A 20,835-nucleotide genomic window follows, 5' to 3' on the forward strand; every position below is an offset into this window, starting at 1 on the left:
AACGCATCAACCGACGCACTAATGTGGGGCTGCGGGGCTAAACAATTCAAAACGTTTATGTTATCAACTCTCAAAGGGTGCGATTTATTGCAATTGTACTACTTTTTAATGCTCTACGCCAGTTTCAATAACTGCTAAACACTTCATACAAGTGCTCGTCCTTGTGTTAGAGTACAAATTAATATTTTGACTTAAAAATTGCGATATATTTGATATTTTATCCCGAAAATGCAACCTACGACAAAGAATATGAACATAGAACCAAAGAAGACAGACCTGATGGAGTAAGGACAGGTAAAGGCCGAGTCCCGGTCTCTCTGGTCAGCCTGCATCTGCAGCAGCCGTCCGATGACCTTTATCAGCCCCTGGACGTTTCTGTGGAGCCAAAAACAAAATAAAGAGAAGGTCACGAAAACAAGAACGTCATTAATGTCTCGCAACTAATTTCCCCCGCATTCGCTCTCTCGTTCGCTCTGTTTTTGGTCTCCACCGTCTTCTCTTACGAGCACTGAGGATGCGGTAAACCAGCGACGTTCGTGTGGCCAAGACACGTGGGAGCGCCGTCTTGGCTGCAGAGTGAATCCACATAGACGTTTGTCTGGGGCGTTAGATTAAACTGCATTAGGTTGAGAAAACTGAGAAAACACAAAAAGATTCTGACTTAAACCTGACAGAGATTCTTGTTTCATCTGCTGTTTGATGGTGGTTTTTCAGACCTTTTTCACAAGCTTGATAAGAGCAGTGAGAGTCTGGCCTAAGAAGCTAAAATACTGAGGACATCTGACTCTCAATACTGTTTATAATACTCATTTGTTACTGATTAGTTCAGTGCAGTTGGGGATAGAGTGAAAAGAAATCACGGTCTACAGCATTAAGGTATGTTTTCCTTCTCCCTCCGCCCCCCCCGAGAACAACCACTGGAAAAAAAGGTCACTTTAAGTGCTGACTCAACATTTCCACACAAGATGAGCCATATCATGTTGGACTGAAAAGGTCACTTTGCTGTTGGATTTTTCCATCTCCTGCTCCAGTGGTCGGGACACGAAAAAACATTAACGGACCACAGTCGGCGGAGTGGGAGGGCAGGACAACGTTAGCGTGATTTTAACAGAGATGAAGATAAAGTCTGCATAAATATCACCCGTGTGGGAATAAGGCAGTAGAAAGAGCATGGTTAAACATCATTTTCCTGGTTTGCTGAAGAGTATTATTATTATTATAACTTGCAGGCAAATCCCCCTTATCGCCCCTTCTGGCACGACACTGATCGGATTTCCAGCGCGCTGCAAAATGTCGTCACAGTTTGCAACAACTTCAGCTAATCAGAGAACACAGTGGGGGTAAAAGGCAGCAGTAAAGCTAACCCTAACAGGAATGAAATACAGAGAAAAGAAGAGGAAGTAATACGTGTATACGTGGACGGCACTGCTGTCGGTCAACCTGTAGCACATGTTCTCATGTACCTGGCGGACGGCAGGAGGTTGAGGACGCTGTTGAGGACGTACTGCAGGTCCGCGTGTCCCTGGTCCACCAGCAGCACCACGGCGTCGCAGCAGGCCGCGCGAACCAGAGCGGAGTCACCGCTGCACTGCTGCCACAGGGCGTCCAACGCGGGGCCCTGAGACGCACAACCGACGACACCAGATTTAAATCCAAATTGACCCACAAGGATAATATACATCACCCTGTTTCCATTCCATTCTCAAAACTCCATTTCCTCACAACGTTATAACATAAATTAAAGTGTCCCGTTGTTTTGGCCGAGTCACGCACCTGAGGGGACGACTGCGTGATTTGCCCATTTTGCCCTTTCTCCTTCAGCACGGCGGCGACAAGATTTCTCACCGTCTGAAAAAGAACAAAAAAACAAGGTGGAAAAGTTTTCTTTTGCTCGTCGCGGGAGCAGCGATTACTCACAGCACCGTTTTCCTGCAAATGGAAGTAGGTTCCCTGCAGGAGACGATGATTGTGATGGGAATTGGTGAGGTGGTGGAAGATAAAAAAAAGACGTTTCAGAGAAGCCAGAGAGTTTAATAATCACCGACCCTGCCTGTGACCATTAATCCAGAACAGGAGAAACACTAGACTGATTCAGTAGACCCAGCCTAACCCTAACCCTAACCCTACCCAGAGCTCTGCCTGGGGATCGAACCCTGGCATCCTGGCTGACAGACCTGGCACGAATCACCATCACCACACGCCAGATCAATAGGCCTGTGCAATAGAAATGTAACCTCCTAACCTCTAACCCCAACCCCAACCCTACCCAGAGCTCTGCCTGGGGATCGAACCCTGGCATCCTGGCTGACAGACCTGGACTGAACCACCATCACCACCACCACACGCCGGATCAGTAAGCCTGTGCAATAGAAATTTAACCTCCTAACCTCTAACCTCTAACCTCTAACCTTTAACCTTTAACCTCTAACCTCTAACCTCTAACCCCAACCCCAACCCCAACCCCAACCCTAACCCTAACCCTACCCAGAGCTCTGCCTGGGGAGCGAACCCTGGCATCCTGCCTTGACAGACCTGGACTGAACCACCATCAACACCACTCGCTGGATCAGTAGGCCTGTGCAATAGAAATTTAACCTCCTAATCTCTAACCCCAACCCCAACCCCAACCCTAACCCTACCCAGAGCTCTGCCTGGGGTTCGAACCCTGGCATCCTGCCTTGACAGACCTGGACTGAACCACCATCACCACATGCAGGATCAGTAGGACTGTGCAATAGAAATTTAACCTCCTAACCTCTAACCCCAACCCTAACCCTAACCCTACCCAGAGCTCTGCCTGGGGATCGAACCCTAGTCTGACAGACCTGGACTGAACCACCATCACCATACGCCGGATCAGTAGGCCTGTGCAACAGAGTTTTAACCTCCCAACCTCTAACCACTACTGAAGAAGACTATGACCTGGATGACTGAGAACCTTCACCAACACTTAAATACAGAAGTTAAAGCAGTAAAAGTAATAATAATTCTACTCCCATTTGTTGGAACCATGAGTCAGCAGCTGCTTACCTGTGCTTGGATGACGGGGCTGGGGAAATCAAACCGTGTCTTTAAACTCTCCATGATGTCCGACAGTCATACCTGAGAGACACAGAGTTTCAAAATGAATGTTGGGGAGTGATTTCCCGACATAATGCAGCTGGAAAAGCTGGGTATTCTGGCAATGTGTGGTTGTTTGTCTTTCTCTTGCTTCCATAATAATACACACATACATAACTCACGGCGCTGTTGCCTTTGACCTGTGTGTGATCGACCTGGGCTGGCTTTGATCTGCCCTCTCTATTCATTTCCTATGGGAGGAAAATACCAAAGTCAACGTCAAAGACAAACGTCGCAGAGAAAGTTTAAGTATTTGTTTACATCGCTCTATTTCTTAGTTAGAAACGGGTTGGGAAGGCCAAGTCAATGAAACTCTAATCATAAATGACAGTTTTAAAAGATTCCAAAACAACAGAAAACCAAATCCCAACACAGAAAAACGATTCAAAACCATTGAGAAAGTATTATTGATCTTTAGTAATTTTGCTCATTGTGATTATCATTTTTCTGATCTTAGCAATAAATCAATGTCAGACAACACTACGAAGGGGAGCTTAAATGAGGTGACACCTTTTGTCTTGAATCAAGAATATCACGTATCGGCTGTGTTAAAGTCAGCGTCTGAAACAAAGGCTCACTGATGCAGCCACCTGTTGCTTTCTCAGGGGGGGGGGGACGGTGGTGTTTGCCTGGAGGTATTCAGGGTCGGACCCTTTTGGAAGCCGATCCCGTCCCATCCCATGTGTTCTCAAATTATCGGCCTGAAGCCCGTGACATAATTCTGCATTAAATTATTCACAATTCCATCGAGTAAACACCCCCCTCTCCGCTCTCGCGCTCCCTTCGGCCGGTTGCTAAGCAGGCGAGAGTCACGTCTCAGGTCTCAGGTCTCATCATCACCGGGTTCGCACAATGCTGCGTGACCGCCAGCTGTCCACGCGGCCACAGCTGCTCACCCGCTGAGCAAGGCATCTGAGCAACTTCTGCCGTTTTCTTTTGCTGAATGAAATGTGTGTGTAGCATAAAATATGAGCAAGGAAATAAACCTTCGAGATCATTTTTAGGTTTAGAAAATCTAGACTTTCGGCATCCATGCGGCCACTAGTTGCCGTGAGACGTACATTGCATGATCCAGGCATTTTGATTTCCGCCTGACCATCCTACTGACACAGCAAAGAAGATGGTAACCATGGAAACTTGCTGGAGTTCATGTGAGCACTGCAGTGAACACCTTTTGTGTCCATTACCACTATCAGTCTGACACAGTAGTCCAACGCTCCAACTGTGCAACAGGTATTCTGCCGAGTCATGCTCATCTTGAGCATTTCCACTTTTTATTTACTGTTTCAAAGTCTGCGGGCTTTAGTATTTAGATACTATGAAGGCGTTTTGGAGTACCAAGTATGATACCGGGTCATCGCTAACTGGTATCTGCACACGACTCGCTAACTGAACGGGATCTGAGATCAAGAACACATGCGTAGAAGGTTATAGACCGAAGTGGACCCCGATAAGTATGAACGGAACCACGAACACGTACGCACTCCCATGTTCCGTGCCCGTCTAGACGACAACACAACCATAAGATTGATTTTCCAAACGAAACCAGAGGCAGCAGCGTTTTCAAAATGTGCCCTCTTTTTTCGGGGCTCAGATACTCCAGATTTGTGTGGACGGCAGGCAGAATTGACTGCTTTCTCAGCAGAATTTATTGGTTTTTAAATCACTCAGAGCAGCGTGGATCTATCTTAGATTTAGGCCCCCCGTCCACACAGAGGTGGGACTTTGTGAAAAAGTAGTTTTTCTGCGCCATTTGACCTTTCATTTAGACAGAAACAGTGGATTAGTTCTCTAGCGCACATAGGAAAACTGCCTGTACTCTGACTATCACCACCTTGTTGACTTGCCAATGTTGCCGTGTTATCACGTGGACTATGACTATGTGAATTTAGAAAGTTCATGTGGACACGCTTACTCTTAAAACCAGGGATGGGAAAACCTCAGTTTTAAAAGAAATAGTCTCACTAAAATGAGAGTTGTTTTTGTTTAAAAATCAAATATGCATTCAAAGCCAAAAGTTCCTGAATTTCGAAATAAGTGAATTTACATGAGACATAAATAATCCTCGCTGAGAATATTCTCAACTTCTCTGGGTTAAAGGCAGTGTGTATGTAGACTGGTCCATTGTTGTGACATTTGCATTTAAACATGGGGGAATATGAGCCCCACCACCACCACCACCGCCGCCCTCCTCCCCTCCCCTCCCCACCCCAGATACACAACCCTACCCAACCCCCCTCTGCTGTTATCTAATTGATAAGCCAGGCTGTCCTGCTGCACTGAGCACCACCCTGCTCCGGCTACACTGTCCAGCAGCTCCCCACTGCCACGCACTCCCACAGGTAAGTCGGCTGCACCTGCTCTCAACACGACTCCATCAAGGAGCTTCATATTAATATCATCTGGCGCTTGTGCTGAACACGGGTGTTAATCGCAAACAGGTTCTGGTTCTGCAGTGAATTACCAACACATGGATGAGAAGACGTGAGCAGCTGTGAGTTCTTATGTGTGTGTGTGTGTTTTTTTAAGTCTTCTCCTCGTTCACAAAAAGCTAAAAATCAGTCGGCGTTGCCACCAGACTGTTCCAGACTGTTTTGTGCTTGCATATTTACTTCACTTCACTTGCTGCAAACTGCCAGCTCTGCATTTAGCGATACATGCGAGGACAATGCGACCGGGCAACAGTGTTGAGCCATCAGTGCTTTACAAATGAGGCTTTACTGCTGCTCGCTGTGGAAGGCCTGAGAAGGCCACAGCAGACAGTCGCCTCAGCACGCTGCCATTCAAAAAAACAACAACTTTAAACTCTTAAACATCCCGAAAACACACTGACATCACTTTGAAGTATATGTGTTTTTTTAAATAAACTGAATGTTTTCTTTGCATCCCAGATAGGACGCATAGTTTTTAGTGTCTTAAAGCAACAGTAGGGAGGACATGTTGGCATTATTTTGGCAATAATTACATAATAAGCTTTCACACAACAGGTCAAAAACACAATTTAATCCCAGGTTTAAACTTGTTTTTGACCGGTGGGAACGTGCAAAATGGGAATTCAACGCGCGCATTTCTTCTTTGTCGTCGTCATTTTGACAGCAATTGCAAATTCCTGCGTCGTTTTCAAAGCGACCGCGCGATTGCGATTTCTTTTTAAAACCTACAAAACAGAAACCACTGTAACATTGTTGTTGTTTTCTTCTTCCTGTGACTCGTTATGTTCCCACAATTGAACGCACAGTTGACGCAGGGTGGAGGGGTAAAAAAAATAAAAAACTCCCCTGGGAAGATGAACCACTGCCAATGGGAATAGTGTTTATAACCGTTTTTGAAACAGGTTTAAAAAAATCTCAGGTATACCTACTGCTAATTTCAGCAGCATTAAAAAAATTATACTCTATAGAGAAATGGACACTCTCTCAGAGATGAACACATTGCCTCACCACTATCAAGTTATTGCAAGTGCCATCATTTTTATCACCGCGGGCAATAAAACCGTACAAGCTCCTGTTCTTATATTGATTCATTCATCCTCATTTCATTAAATACAGCTCGATAACGCTGAGCTATTGTGGCTAATAACGTGCTGTGTCATGATACACAGTGAGTCATAATCATGACTCGGGCACAAAATGTCAACAGCTGCCTGGTCCCAGCTTCGCAAATATAAATATTTGACCTTTCACCTGTCGGCTTCAAAAAGGTCAGCCATCTGGAGATAAACGCCAATGTTCCCAACAGTTTAAGATATACATATATTTTCAGCGTTACTTAGTAAAAATGTACATAGACTATCACAGTATTGTTAGACAACATTTAAAATGCAAACAGCAGCAAATTCCACAAAAGAATATGATACATGAAAGTAATATATATTATATATAATACATATTAAACTGTTATTGTAATGTAGTTTGCTTCTACATTACTTTTACATGGTTCCCTGAACACCACACGGCTGCGTTTGCTGCCCATGCATCAGTTATTTTTGCTTTTATGTCATCACAGGTGCAGTGTGGTGCGTTATATTTAAAGCCGAATTCAAGAATAAGTCCTCCTTTATCGGAAGACGCTTTTGAATGCGATTTAAGTATTAGACTATTTCGGAAATACGTTGAGCAAGGTTAATTTAAGAGACATTTCAATGGGATTTAGTGCAGCGCGTATTCAAGCTACACGTAGCCCTGATGTCGCAGTCACGAAGCACTTACGCACGAATATGCGGTTAAAAACCAACCGTTTACGTCCTGAAATACGTCTTAAATATAACTATATGAAGTATAGTGAACGAGTTAGCAAAGTAAGTTAGCTGAACCGGCTAATAACAGCTATACCGGTGCTATTAGCACAAGCTAACGCTAACGGACCATTGCGGCACAGGCAGGTGGACTGTATCTGTACTGTAGCATGCTAAGCGGCACGTTAGCTACTCGGCTAAAACTTAATGAAAGTTTTAAATGTTGATGGTGAAGAAGAAACTTTACCTCATTCAATCAGGCTCCAGTAAACGCGCATGATGATGTGTGGAACTACGGTGTGAAGCGAGGGCCAAAAGTGTTTGAGCGTTGAGACGAGCCTCAAACGCACCACGGCGTTTCTCATTCATTTTTGTGCCAGTCACCGTATATTAGTCGCAATATATTGCAAAAAACGGTAATGTATACTAAAGTTATGATTTATATTTAATTATTACCGGTTTGTTTGTGTGTGACTCAAACGTAAATGCAATTTAAGAACAAGAAGTGAGGTATAATAACAACTATTATTGTTTTCTGGATAAAACAAGCACTAGTTCGTTCGGGGAGTTTTGATTTTACATTTCCAGAAGGTTGTATATTATGCTCCCACCTCAGAAAACAAGTATTAACCGTTCATTGTAAAGGTACAGATTACATGTATAAAATATGCAATAATAACGTATGTGAGCGAACTGTTGATAAATTGGCGTTTACTGTTTTTTTCCCCTGTGGGTGCTGGGTTTTCCGCTGGGACCTGAAGGCAACACCAGTGCAGGAGGGCTGCTGTCAGTTGATTGGTTGCTCCGCGTGTCTGCCCTTCTCTTATTGGCTCTTTCCATCTCGTGCTAAAAATCTACGGTCCCTGCGGGGGGGACGCCAAGCTGCGCGTGCGCCTTTCTCCCGTAAGCTATGAAGGTCGCGGAAATGAGGAAGGGAAGTGGAGGAAATGGGAGGGGACGCAGTTTCAAAATAAAAGCGCAAATTTCAAAGGGCGCAAAGGGAGTAGAATGTTTAATATTTATTTCTTTTATTTGGTAGCTTATGATACATAAAACTGGATTGTGATTGCAACATGCTATACAGTGTTAACCAAATATAAAAAGTGGTAATATATGTATATACATATATATAATTTATAACATTTTCAGTTAAATATAATAGTATGAAGTAGACGCTACCACAGATACTACATCATGTGACAGTGTGAATTTCCAATAATCTCTTCGTTTAAGTTGTACAATGTATTTTTATAGCAAAACACATTTTAGTACTCAGTATTTTTCAATTAAATTACTCTTCTATTATAAAATACATATACATATGCTTATCTAAATTGGGGTTTCAGTATTCTTGTTTGTTTTTAATATTATTGCCAACTTCAATCCGAATGTTGTTAATGTTCTTAATTCTTTGTTTATTTTTGTGCGTTTGTTTGTTTATTCAGGGAATTTCTAAAATGTCGAACAAACAAACAAACAAGCAAATAAATGAACAGATAAACTATTAGTCAACAAAGATATAGATATATGAACTATATAGTGAGAGAAAACACGGTACCCAAAGAACGTCTTAACTTTTATTTTGAAAGTGTAGAGCGGAACTTGGCCGGGTTGTTCCGGGTAATTGACAGCCGGCGAGCCTTTGAAAGTCTTGAGTCCCACTCGGGTCCAGAAGACCATGTCCGCCGTCACAGGAGTGCTGTCCTCACCTCTGCTCTCGCTTAAAACTCGTTCTCCATGAACTAGCGGGGACCCGCGGCCTCCAGCATGGCCAACTCGGTGAGTGAACCCGCCGCAGCGTCTGCGTGTCGCGGTCCAACGGGACCGCGTTCGGACATATTTGCTGTTTTTGTCACAGCGGAGGAGCGGAGGAGTCGAGGTTTTTTTTTTTTTCACGCCGTGCAGCTAGCTTGTACAGATGCGTGCCCGCTGCTCCTGTGCAATACGAAATTCCCTTCAAAATCCTGGCAATTTAATATTTATTCTCAATGTGCATGCTCAATTAGGCGTTTTCTCTCATGCGTAAATTATGTCTTTGAATGACTACTTCCCTTGCTTTAATTCGGCATTTTTTTTTTTGCACAATGTGCGTACGTAAAAATATAATTATGGTAAGGTGACAACTTTCTACATGGCTTTTCCTTCCCTTAACATTGTAGTATCCGGGTAATGTTACAACACTGTGTGTATTTCACTAATTTTTAATGAGTAAAAATCATATTTACCTTGACTTTTCCTACGTTGCAGAGCATGATGACATTAAATCTGCTTAATTTTTTCAACAAAGCTCTACATGTAGAAGTGTCAGTAAATGTGCAGTTTCGTTAATGGAGTTCTGCATGCGGGAGTTATGCATTAAATCTGCACATTTTTGGGGTTTTTTTCCCCTGAGCTGTGCATGCAGCAAAGTTGTGCACATGGTGGTCTGCAGTCAGGACACTGGCATTCAGTCTGCACAAGTCTTTGAACACGGATCTTAGTGCTTGCAAGTGACATTCAGGCAGCGTTTGTTTGAATGGACAGTAGTAAATCTGTACAGTCATTAATGTAGTTTTGCATGCCGATTTTTCAATGGGGTTCTCCGTGTAGGCAATAGTTGATTAAATCAGTGCAGTTATGAATGGAATTCTGCATGGAGGAAATTGTTGATTAAATATGCCTTTTTTTGAATGGGGTTCTGCATGTAGGCAATAGTTTCTGAAATCTGCATTTTTTTCAATGGAATTCTGCATGTAGGCAAGATTTCTGCAGAAATCTGCAATTTTTTGAATGGGGTTCTGCATGGAGGAACGTTTTCTTTTAGTTATGCGTGCAGGACAGTGCCATTAAATGTTTTTTCTAAGCTGTTTCGAGCATCTGTAAAAGGATTAACCGCGTCATAGGCCGTTGATGATGGAACTCTTGTCTGATCTGAGCACTAACACAACCTCTCTCTCCTCAGGGTGCTGTTCAGGTGAAATTAGAACTTGGTCACCGTGCCCAAGTGAGGAAGAAACCCACAGTGGAAGGCTTTACCCACGACTGGATGGTGTTTGTCCGAGGACCAGACCACGGCAACATTCAGCACTTTGTGGAGAAAGTAGTTTTTCACCTGCACGAAAGTTTCCCAAAGCCAAAAAGAGGTAAATGTATAAAGCTGATGCTGTTTTGTGTTCAGCGGCTTCTTCCGTTTGTCTGTGCTGTGAGAGGGAAGCGTCCACACTCGATCACATGATCAAACCGGCAGAGTCGCTGACTCCTGCTGTAATCCCTGAGGTTCTGCAGAGTGGCAGAGTAATCTGTTGTGTTTTCAGTCTTCTCCTGTGCAAAGTCATTGTCTTGTGCAGCAGGGAAGACGGTGGACTTTTTGCCTGTGAACAGAAGAGTGGTGCATTTTTAAAAACTTCAGCTCCGAGAAGTGAGATTTTAAATGCGGTTTGATGAGGCAAAATGTGTTTTGATGATGTTTCACGCAGAGCTGTGGTGGTTGGAAATCGTCGTTGAAATGCTGTTTGTTGTGTTGTTGTTGCTTTTGTACGCGAAACTGATGGAGATGTGTTGTGTAGATGGTGTTGGTGTGAACAGATATGCATCAGTCACTATCGTACAGCCACTGTTGCTAATGGCTGCTAGCAAGCTTAGCGCAAATTCTGTGTCGCTGGCTATATTTGTTAATTTACTGGGTGTCAATATGACGTGATTTTCTAAGTTAAGTTGTTATTTCGGTAAATATCTCCCTTGTTTGTTTATGACGCCACCTACTGTTTCATGCCCTGCGTTGCTTGACGTACATAGACTAGTACTACGCAAAACATTGTCGGGTTCTAATTACTCTAATTGTCAGTGCTTGAATTTAAAGGAATTGGTCCTGGAAATTCCTTGAAAAGTCTTTGAATTTGATGTCAACCAAGTTGTGGGAACCCTGGTTAGTTATTCTTATGAAATAAATATACATTGAGTGTTTGTTTCATGACATAAAACGATAAAGTTTCCAGTATTGAAAATTGGAGATCCGAGTTGCGTTCAACGACCCTCAAAAATGTTGAAACTTCTTGTGGGAATAGATGCTCTCTTACTTCATTAGTCATTGGGTCATTGGAGAAGTATTGAAATACACTTCATTGTTGTTGTTTTTATTAATCAATGCTACCATTTTTAGTTTGTTGTTGTTGTTTAACTGTAATGAATATTGAATATCAGACTTTTCAAGGACTTTCCAGGACCAATTCCCTCAAATTCAAGGAGCAAACGCAGCTTTGCCAAGTTCAAGCACTTTCAATGACCCATGTCTATTTAAAACGATTTTCAATAACTTTCAAGGGCCTTGAATTAGTTGGAATTGAATTCCTTGAAGAAGAAGTCACTGAATTTGATGTCAACCAAGGTGGTGACAGGAAGTACTTCTCCTTTGCACAAATGTATATCAATTGGGTTTTCAGTACCGAAAATTGGAGTTACGAGTTGCATTCAACGGCCCTCAAAAATGTTGGGAAATAAATGCTCATACTGTCATTGGAGAAGTATGGAAATGCACTTCATTGTTTATCCGTACTAACGTTTATGGTCTGTTTTGTTGTTGTTTTTTTTAACTGTAATGAATATTGGAATATTGAATATCGGACTTTTCAAGGACTTTCCAGGACCAATTCCCTCAAATTGAAGGAGCAAACGCAGCTTAAGATGGAAGGGCAACTTGTAGGAGTTGCTTCTCCAAGTTCAAGCACTTTCAATGACCCATGTCTATATAGGGTGATTTTCAATAACTTTCAAGGGCCTTGAATTTGTTGGAATTGGTCCTGGAAATTCCTTGAAGAAGAAGTCATTGAATTTGATGTCAACCACGGTGGTGACCGGAAGTACTTCCCTTTTGCACAAATAGAGTAGATCAAATTGGGTTTTCAGTACTGAAAATTTAAGTTCCGAGTTGCATTCAACGACCCTCAAAAATGTTGGGGAATAAACTTCAGTAGTCATTCGGTCATTGGAGAAGTATGAAAATACACTTTGTTGTCTTTTATCAATACTACCATTTATGGTCAGTTTTGTTGTTGGTGTTTTTTAACTGTAATGAATATTGAATATCAGACTTTTCAAGGACTTTCCAGGACCAATTCCCTCAAATTGAAGGAGCAAACGCAACTTATGATGGAAGGGCAACTTCACCTTTGGCATCCACATGTTTATATAGGGTGATTTTTCAATAACCCTCAAGGGCCTTGAATTAGTTTTTTTAATTCACTGACTTTCAAGGATTTCCAGGACCCGTGGGAACCCTGTTTATGTACATTTTCTGGGATTTTCATGACATTTCTTTGGATTTCTGTTGGTTTCTACCTTTCAAAAAGGTCTAGAGAGCTAATATATGGGCTGTCCACTTATTTTATTGCTATCCTATCGTCCTTTTTTTTACCCTGACCTCTGATTTGTTGTGTGTAAGAGCTGCTTGTGAAGGAGCAGCAGCTGATATTTGCTCCTCGCTCGGCTCCTGAGACCAGGCCAGCGACCCTCCGGAAATCCAAGCATTGCAAACACAGGCAGGAGTCGAGGTTAGCGTGATGATTGCTTTTTTTTTTTTCCTGGTGAACTTAGCTGCGTGGCGTGGTCTCTCCATACTGTACCAACACGCACACATGTGCTTTACAGCTGCAGGAACAGCAGTTAGTTACAGGTCATTAATGATTCCTTTCGGATTTTGCCCTCAAAAACCCCTCAAAAAACAAAACAAAAGCATATGTTGCATCTCGTGAGATAGACGAGTAATTCTGCTCGTAACGTCAGTGTTGTTTTGAGTTGTTTTTGTTTTTTGCAATAATTAAAACAAGTTCTCTGAGGTTTTTTGGCAATGACAATTTCAATATTGTCAATACTTGGACCAAAAAAAGCTTAATTAATGAAGGAAATATTTGATAGTTGGAGTAGATCTAGGAATTTTCCAGTCAAATAGTCTGCATTTCATTCAGATTCAGTCGTATACACTTTTAAAACAAAATTCCTGTTGGTTTTTCCAATTTTAAGCCGCAGAAACCGTGATGCAGCCAATGTTCCTGATCAGTTATTTCAATTTTTTAAGTCTGAAAAGTCATTTTCATCCACTGGGGTTCGCACAAATCCGTGAAACGCGGTCGCGTTAAGACCCGAAATTGAATTATTATGAAAAATTAAACCTTTTATGGCAGTTAATTTAGCCAAGTTTACAGTAAAAGTCTCCTGTGTTCTCCCCCCCCCCCAAATAGCGTCTGCCTCGTTGTTTTCCTTCCTAACTTTTATGGACAGCGGGAATATTTGTGGAGCTTTGGGAGTGAGTCGCTGTGATTGGCTCCACGCTGTGTCGCCGTGGAAACCCGATATTTAGTGCGAGGAGGAGGAGGAGGAGGAGGAGGAGGAGGAGGAAAGGGGAACCATCTTGAACTAAATGGAGTGGAACATCATTTTTACATCTCGCTGTTTTCTCCTCGGTCTGTGAAGCCGGAGTTTTAGACACTGGAATTAACCTTGTGTTTATTATTTTTATTCAAAATGTCGCTAACGGGGGGGGGGGGGGGGGGATAACAGAAATTTGCGTGGTGAAGCACCTCCACCTGGTTAGTGACGGCGACTGTGTTGTGATTCCGCAGCAGGAAAGCGTTAGTCATGTTGGGTTTGAGGATCCGAGTTTGGCCTGTCAGGGTTTTCAAAGTGAAAGCAGGGAGGTGTGATCGTATTTCACACGTCTGTGTGTTTTTGTTATTTTAAAAACACACAATTATATCAATTAAGGATTTGGAGCCGCAGACAGTTCTATTTCTTCTTCTGAGTTTTTGTTTGTCACAATGAGGAAGCGACCGGCGTAAAAACTCCCTCCTCCCGCGATTTGTCGTGCAGCGCCGACAGAAGCTGCCAGACGACGCACATTAAGATTAATGGCGGAAAGCAGTCGGTAAAAGCTGCCGCCGCCGCCGTGCTTCATTATCGCCACGCGGGCCCGCCGTTAACGGGGCCGGCGTTGAGGCATCGCCATGGCGACGGCTGAATGGAGGTAAAGGAGCTCTTTGCAACCAGTGAAGGGTGTGTGGTGGTGGCGGCGGCTCATGCTGCTTAAGCACCTCATTTGGAGCCTCGGCTGCCGTTTAATCCACTCCAGAGATGGCTTCCCTTCAAAGGTGTTTGTGATATTTCACAGGATTGTCATTTTTATGGAAAGATGTAAGAGCGTGTAATGGGGGCAGCTTGGTGAAAGGAGGTGTTTTGTTTTTTTGTTTTTTTGGGGGGGATTTGTGGTCTGTGGCAGTGCAGGAAGACGGATAAATGAGCCGAGCGGTGTAAGATCACAGCGTTTTCTGCAAATTTTACACCTAAAAAGATGTGTAGCGGTGTATTCGTCCTTATTTGCACAGACACAGAGCTTTTCCTATACAGTCTCTTTCTTATTTTGTCTTTCTAAGATGTTTAGAGTTTAGTTTAGTGTCATAAAATTGTAATTTTTATCCTCAGAGATTCAAAACTGATGCTAAACCCCCCAAAAAATGTAAAATGCCGCTTCAGTTTTGATCGGTACAGCCATTTTTGTCATTATAATTAAGCCAAAGTCTGCTTTTCCAAAAAATATGACAACAAGGTCATAGTTTTTAATTATTTTTTAATTGGAGGTCTATTTTTAATTAGTTTTTAATCGAATTGTGAGATTCTGAAAGGTTCACACCTCGTCTTCATCCTCATAAACCCCCCCCCGAAATTGACTCTAAATGCCACAGAAGTTCACCAAAAACAAAGTTCCCGAAGTTGCGTCTTGGTTGTCGACCCAAAAAGCTATTTTTTTAAAGAAATATATTGGACTTTTTGCCATATATATCACATGTACTTCAAACATATTGCACTAATTGCTGTTGGTGTAAAAGAATGAGTCTCCAAACCTCCTCTGAATGTGGTTTCTGGTCTGGATTTACACATTCAGGATTACATTAGGTGCGTTCAGACCTGTACTTCGCTGCCGTTGCTACCGCCGGAGTCGGGGTCGGGGATAATAACTCATGTTCTACTGCAGCAGCTCCAGCTAATTGATTCAAGGCGACGCTCACTTCCACATGGCTTCTACGCACAGGGCAGAAGTGGATAATTCCTCCATGTCTTAGAGTGCATGCCATGCGGCGGCTAAATCCTGTTCAGCTGTGTAGCTCGTGGTCACATGATGCGCACTACGCGACAGATAATCCCTGGTGAACGGCGGTAATTTCGGTTGGGAAAACTGATTTTGGCCACTTAAAAAAGTATAAGATTACACTCTTTCTTTCCTATTAGACAAACTTTTTCCAACAGGAAACTGAAGTTTTGGCAACTGCTCACTCCTCCATTCCAAAGTCAATAGAGAAAATTGGCGATTTTGCATCACAGCACTTTCTGGTGTTTTGAAATCCTTTCGTTTTTGGATTCACCAAAGTGACTCAAACGGATCAAACGTAGCAAAAGTAGAACAACAACTCCCTGTGTCCCTGCGAGTTAAAAATGCAGATTTTCTTAATGGACTTTGGTGTAAGAAAGTAGCAGCTTTACGAACTTGGGATGGTTTGCTAGACCTTTGGCTAAGTGGCTAAAAACAGTATTTGCTTCTGATGTTTTTCAGTATTAGCATGAAAATGATTCAGTGTACACACTTAAAAATAGAATTCATTCATCCTGAAAGAGTTTTCTTGTGAAACCTAGCTTTAAGACAATTTTCTCCAGATGAAATGGATTCACCGCCCGCTCCCGTCACTCAAAAACTTTTCCTCGGCAGCTTCACCTAACCCCAACCCCTGCGAGCTAAAAACGCTAATTTTCATAATGGACTTTGGCGTAAAAAAAGTAGCACTTTTACGAACTTATTATAGTGAGACAAAATGCCAAAGGGCTAACACTTAGCCCTTTGCTAAGTGGCTAAAATCAGTTATTTTCTTCTGAGGTTTTTCAGTAATAGCATGAAGAAGATTCAAAGTACTGCATACAACCAAGAGTTTTGTCGTGAAAGTGAAGCATGATGTCAAAAAAAAAACTAAAAACCGCAGCTTCACCTAACTCTTACGCCTGCTAGCTAAAAACGCTAATTTTCATAATGGACTTTGGCGTAAAAAAGTAGCACTTTTACGAACTCGTGATAGTGAGACAAAATGCCAAAGGGCTAACACTTAGCCCTTTGCTAAGTGGCTAAAATCAGTTATTTTCTCTGAGGTTTTTCAGTAATAGCATGAAAATTATTAAAAGTACCGCATACAACCAAGAGTTTTCTCGTGAAAGTGAAACATGATGTCAAAAACAACCTAAAAACCGAACTTGTGATTAGCTTGTGATGCTAATTTTTTTATATATTTGGTGAGCCCTTTGCTAAGTGGCTTAAAACAGTTATTTTCTTCTGAGGTTTTTCAGTAATAGCATGAAAATTATTAAAAGTACCGCATACAACCAAGAGTTTTCTCGTGAAAGTGAGACATGATGTAAAAAAAAAAACCTTAAAACCGAACTTGTGATTAGCTTGTGATGCTAATTTTTTTTTATATTCGGTGAGCCCTTTGCTAAGTGGCTAAAAACAGCTATTTTCCTCTGGCATTTTTCAGTAATAGCATGAAAACGATTCAAAGTGCCGTGTACGACCAAGAGTTTTCCCGTGAAAGTGAAACCTGATGTCAAAAAAAAAAAGGGACAAACGTTCCCTCCGTGTGCGACTTGTCAAACGCGGATGTAATGGATTCACCGCCCCGCTCCCGCGACTCAGAAAACTTTCCTCGGCGCTAAATTTTTACCTCCTGTTTTGGTGATTTTTCAAAAGGCCTTCAAAAGTCAAAGCAGGCAACAATAGTCGAGCGTGAAGGGTATCTCCTTTCCTTCGAGAAAGAGCCGTCTGTTCTGTGAGCCAGATTGGCGACGGTATAAGCCCCTCGCCGTGTACACACACACACACACACACACACACACACACACCCTCAGATTGATGCCTTAATGATTGGCCCAACATGTTCGCCTCTGGCCATCTCCTGGGCTCTCTGGAACGCTCGCATGAAACCTTTTAACTCTCCCCTCATCCACCGCGCCGGCTTAATTTGCGGCTTGTGTGCACATACCACATAAGTCAAGTCACCGCAGTGACCTATGCATAAGATACAGATCCTCGGGGGCTGAAATATGTCTCAGAAGCTGCGGCGGCGCTTTCTTTTACCCCCCTCTTTGCTCGTGTGATCTCCGTGAGCTGTGATGATTGCGCTCTATCAATATCCTCACAGGGTATGAAAGATGACTTTGCTCTGAGTGAGTGAGTGAATGAGTGAATGGGCTGCACGGGCAGCTTCTCCTCTGATGTTTGAATGAAATGTTCAAAAAGCATCATCATCATCATACTTTACCGTAGGATATTCGGCTTGTCTTTGATTAGTGAAATGATGATGATTCAGCCAATTAGATGACATTAAAAAAAACCTGTTCAGGATTAGAATACACAGCCCGGAGGTGCATCAGACTGTCACATTGTTGCATGAAGTTGCAGAATATTGTGTCGTAGTGCCGTATTTCTCCTTGATCCGCGTGGAAATGTAACTGCACTACATATGCCGGGCCTCTATGTGGTGCTGTAGCAAGTAGCGTTGCACGATATTATCGGCAAGACATCGGTACTGGCTTAAAAAAAAATTATATTATCGAATATCGGCCAACGCGCCAAGACCTGCCGATATGACCAAAGACTACAACAGTAGGCTAAATTACGCCACTTCCTCTTTGACCCTTTTATTTTGAAAATGTCTAATCTACCGTCTGTGACGGCATGAGTATGAAAATATTATGTTAATATCAGAGACTAAATGAGGGGGGGAAATGATATATACCCGTATCGGTTATTGGCCCAAGCACTACCGATATAACGGCAGAAAAGTCCAATATCGTGCATCTATTAGTAGCATGTAAGTATACGTCATAATGTGTACAATTCCAAAAACTGAGACTGTGGGTGAAGTCCAATTCCTTTCTTAACCCTCATGTATCGCCCTCAATGTTGAGATTTTTCCGAGACCACCCATGGGATCAAGGGCTACCCAGAATGCATTGCTTGTTTTGAGATAATAAAGATGGCGTCGATAGCAGTGAAACGAGTACGCTACAAATTAAGTATTTTCTTTGTTAATAGAGATATAAAAATCACGTAAGCCATTGTATTATCTTAGTTTAGGCCCATATTATGGATTACTGACGTCATTGTTGGGTAACATTTATTTTTATTTTACGATCTTATTTTGTCAATAGCTATGGTTTACCCTTCAATAAGTGGTGGTGTGTGGTAACTGTCAGCTGAATATGTCCGTGGTTGTGGTATTTGTATGAGTATCATCTTATAACTAACTGACAACCTAATAACTTGACTGACAAACGGATCGGAATAAATAATCCTGACGTAAATGTGTTCTTCCTCTTCTTCTTTTTTGGAGTTGACAGACTGGACGCAGCTTTCGCGTTATTCTGCCCCCTACAGTCTGAAGACGTATCTGCATTTAAGGGGTGTCCCATTTCTAAGTGACAAAATAACCCTCAACACTTGGTTTTGAGGGCAAAGTTAAGATTAAGGGCTGAGCTTGAGGGTTAAGATAAGGAATTGGAATTGGCCCTAAATGACAAAAAGCCAGAAGGGACTGAGAAGAGAAAAGGAAAGTCATCTCAAAGGTAGAAGATAATGATGAAGATGAGTCGAGGGAGGTGGGACGATGACTTGAAAACGCAAGCATTTTAAGGTTTTCTCACTCCCTGAAACCCTCGTTTTTCCTTTGGACAGTCCCTAAGAATGTCTGCAGGAATCCCAGCAGAACTGAAAATACCTGACTTGCTGTTTTAAAGGTCCCTAAGATGTCTCCTCTCCCCTCACCCCCTCCTTCCCCTCCTTTTATTCCTGGGTCTGTCCAAAATCAAAGAGCTGTCGGAATTTGCCAGTAATTGTTTTACGATTCCCCTCCCGTAATCATCATACCTACTTGTCTTGGTGGAACACAAAGAAAGCAAAAGCCATGAAAGCTGTTGTTGCTGCTGCTGCTGCTGTTGGCATGAAAGGATGGAGGAGGAGGAGGAGGAGGAGGAGGAGGAGGAGGAGGAGGCACAGATAGACGAGGCAGCCACCACCAAATAACAGGAACTGAGCTGTAAATGCCGGTTCTCCCTCTTCAGTTCAGTCAATGAAAGGGACGGTGGAGGAAGTGGTTTATTGAAGCCTGCTTTATATGAGGGCTGTCCGCTGGCAGAACCTCGCTCTCCTTTCTCACTTGGTCCCGCCATAAAACATTTGTCTTCTTATTGACGCCGTAGCTGGAAAGATTTCAGTCAGGCTGGAGCTCAAAGATTAAATAAACTGTGTTTACCTTATGTGACGTGATCTGGAATTGGGGAAGAACGAATAATCTGGGTGCAATCTTGAAGTGATCCTTGAAGGAATGGTTGTATGAGGTTCATTGCTCACTCGTCTGCACCAAAGTCCATAGAGAAAATCAGTGTTTTTTTTTTTTTTTGCTTCATGGGGACACAGGAAATGCTGCAGCCATCATCACAATAACTCTGATAGGACTTGAGTGCAAGCATAAGCTCCTGCGGAACTTCAAACGGCTTCATTCTCGGCGTCGACGACTCGCCGCGACTGCCCTGATCTTGCTGCATTAGCGTCACCCGCGTGCCCTTTTAACTTTAAAACGTAACCGTAAACACAAGTTTGGTAAATTCTCCCGACAAAACTGCACTCATGGTGAATTGTATTATAAAGAGAGACAGACGGACGCGACGTGGACGTACGTTTCCATTTGAAAATGGTCATAAATAATATAAATTCTAATGTTTATTTACTCATCTAAATACCAAGACACAGTATGAAGTGTATAAGCTGTCAGCCCTGAAAATATTTCACAATAAAAGCTTAGTTTGAATGAATGGATTCAAGAAAACAAAACCAAAGGTACGGAAAGTGTTATATTTGACCGGTAAAGACGCTAAATTACCAATTCCAATATTAGTTTTTATGTTTATGTACTCAACTAAATACCAAGACTCGATATGCAGTTGTGTATAATCTGTCAATACTGCAAATATTTCACAATAAAAGCTTTTTTTAATGAATGGATTCAAGAAACAAAGATACAGAAAGTGTAATATTTGACAGATAAAGATGCTAAATTACCAATTCCAATATAAGTTTTTTATCTTTATGTACTCAACTAAATGCCAAGACTCAATATGAAGCTGTTTATCTGTCAGTCCTGCAAATATTTCACAATAAAAGCTTTAAAAATGAATGGATTCTAAGAAACAAAAACAAAGATACAGAAAGTGTAATATTTGACAGATAAAGACGCTAAATGACCAATTCCAATATAAGTTATTATGTTTATTTACTTAACTAAATACCAATATCCGATATGGAGCTGTGTATAATCTGTCAGCCCTGCAAATATTTCACAATAAAAGCTTTGTATGAATGAATGGATTCAAGAAACAAAAACAACGATACAGAAAGTGTAATATTTGACAGGTAAACG

At 42.2% G+C, this 20,835-nt stretch overlaps 2 protein-coding genes across 2 annotated transcripts in view; one reads left to right on the top strand and one right to left on the bottom strand.

Annotated features, from left to right (window-relative positions):
- Window positions 1–3,084, bottom strand: part of focad (focadhesin) — a gene marked incomplete at its 5' end in the record, with an annotated part of 31,310 nt that extends 28,226 nt beyond the window's left edge. The window contains 4 exons of the mRNA XM_083885842.1: window positions 277–375; window positions 1,464–1,618; window positions 1,774–1,848; window positions 3,031–3,084. Coding sequence (XP_083741968.1) covers window positions 277–375; window positions 1,464–1,618; window positions 1,774–1,848; window positions 3,031–3,084 — 383 coding nt within the window. The remainder of the gene's footprint in view (window positions 1–276; window positions 376–1,463; window positions 1,619–1,773; window positions 1,849–3,030) is intronic.
- A 7,277-nt stretch (window positions 3,085–10,361) lies between these two features.
- mllt3 (MLLT3 super elongation complex subunit) overlaps window positions 10,362–20,835 on the top strand; it is a gene marked incomplete at its 3' end in the record, with an annotated part of 52,313 nt that continues 41,839 nt past the window's right edge. The window contains exon 1 of the mRNA XM_083903502.1: window positions 10,362–10,476. Within this exon, the coding sequence (XP_083759628.1) occupies window positions 10,380–10,476 (97 nt within the window). The 5' untranslated portion in view covers window positions 10,362–10,379. The remainder of the gene's footprint in view (window positions 10,477–20,835) is intronic.

Source organism: Microchirus variegatus, assembly GCF_963457635.1.
Source record: "Microchirus variegatus genome assembly, chromosome: 2".
Taxonomy (NCBI): Eukaryota; Metazoa; Chordata; class Actinopteri; order Pleuronectiformes; family Soleidae; genus Microchirus; species Microchirus variegatus.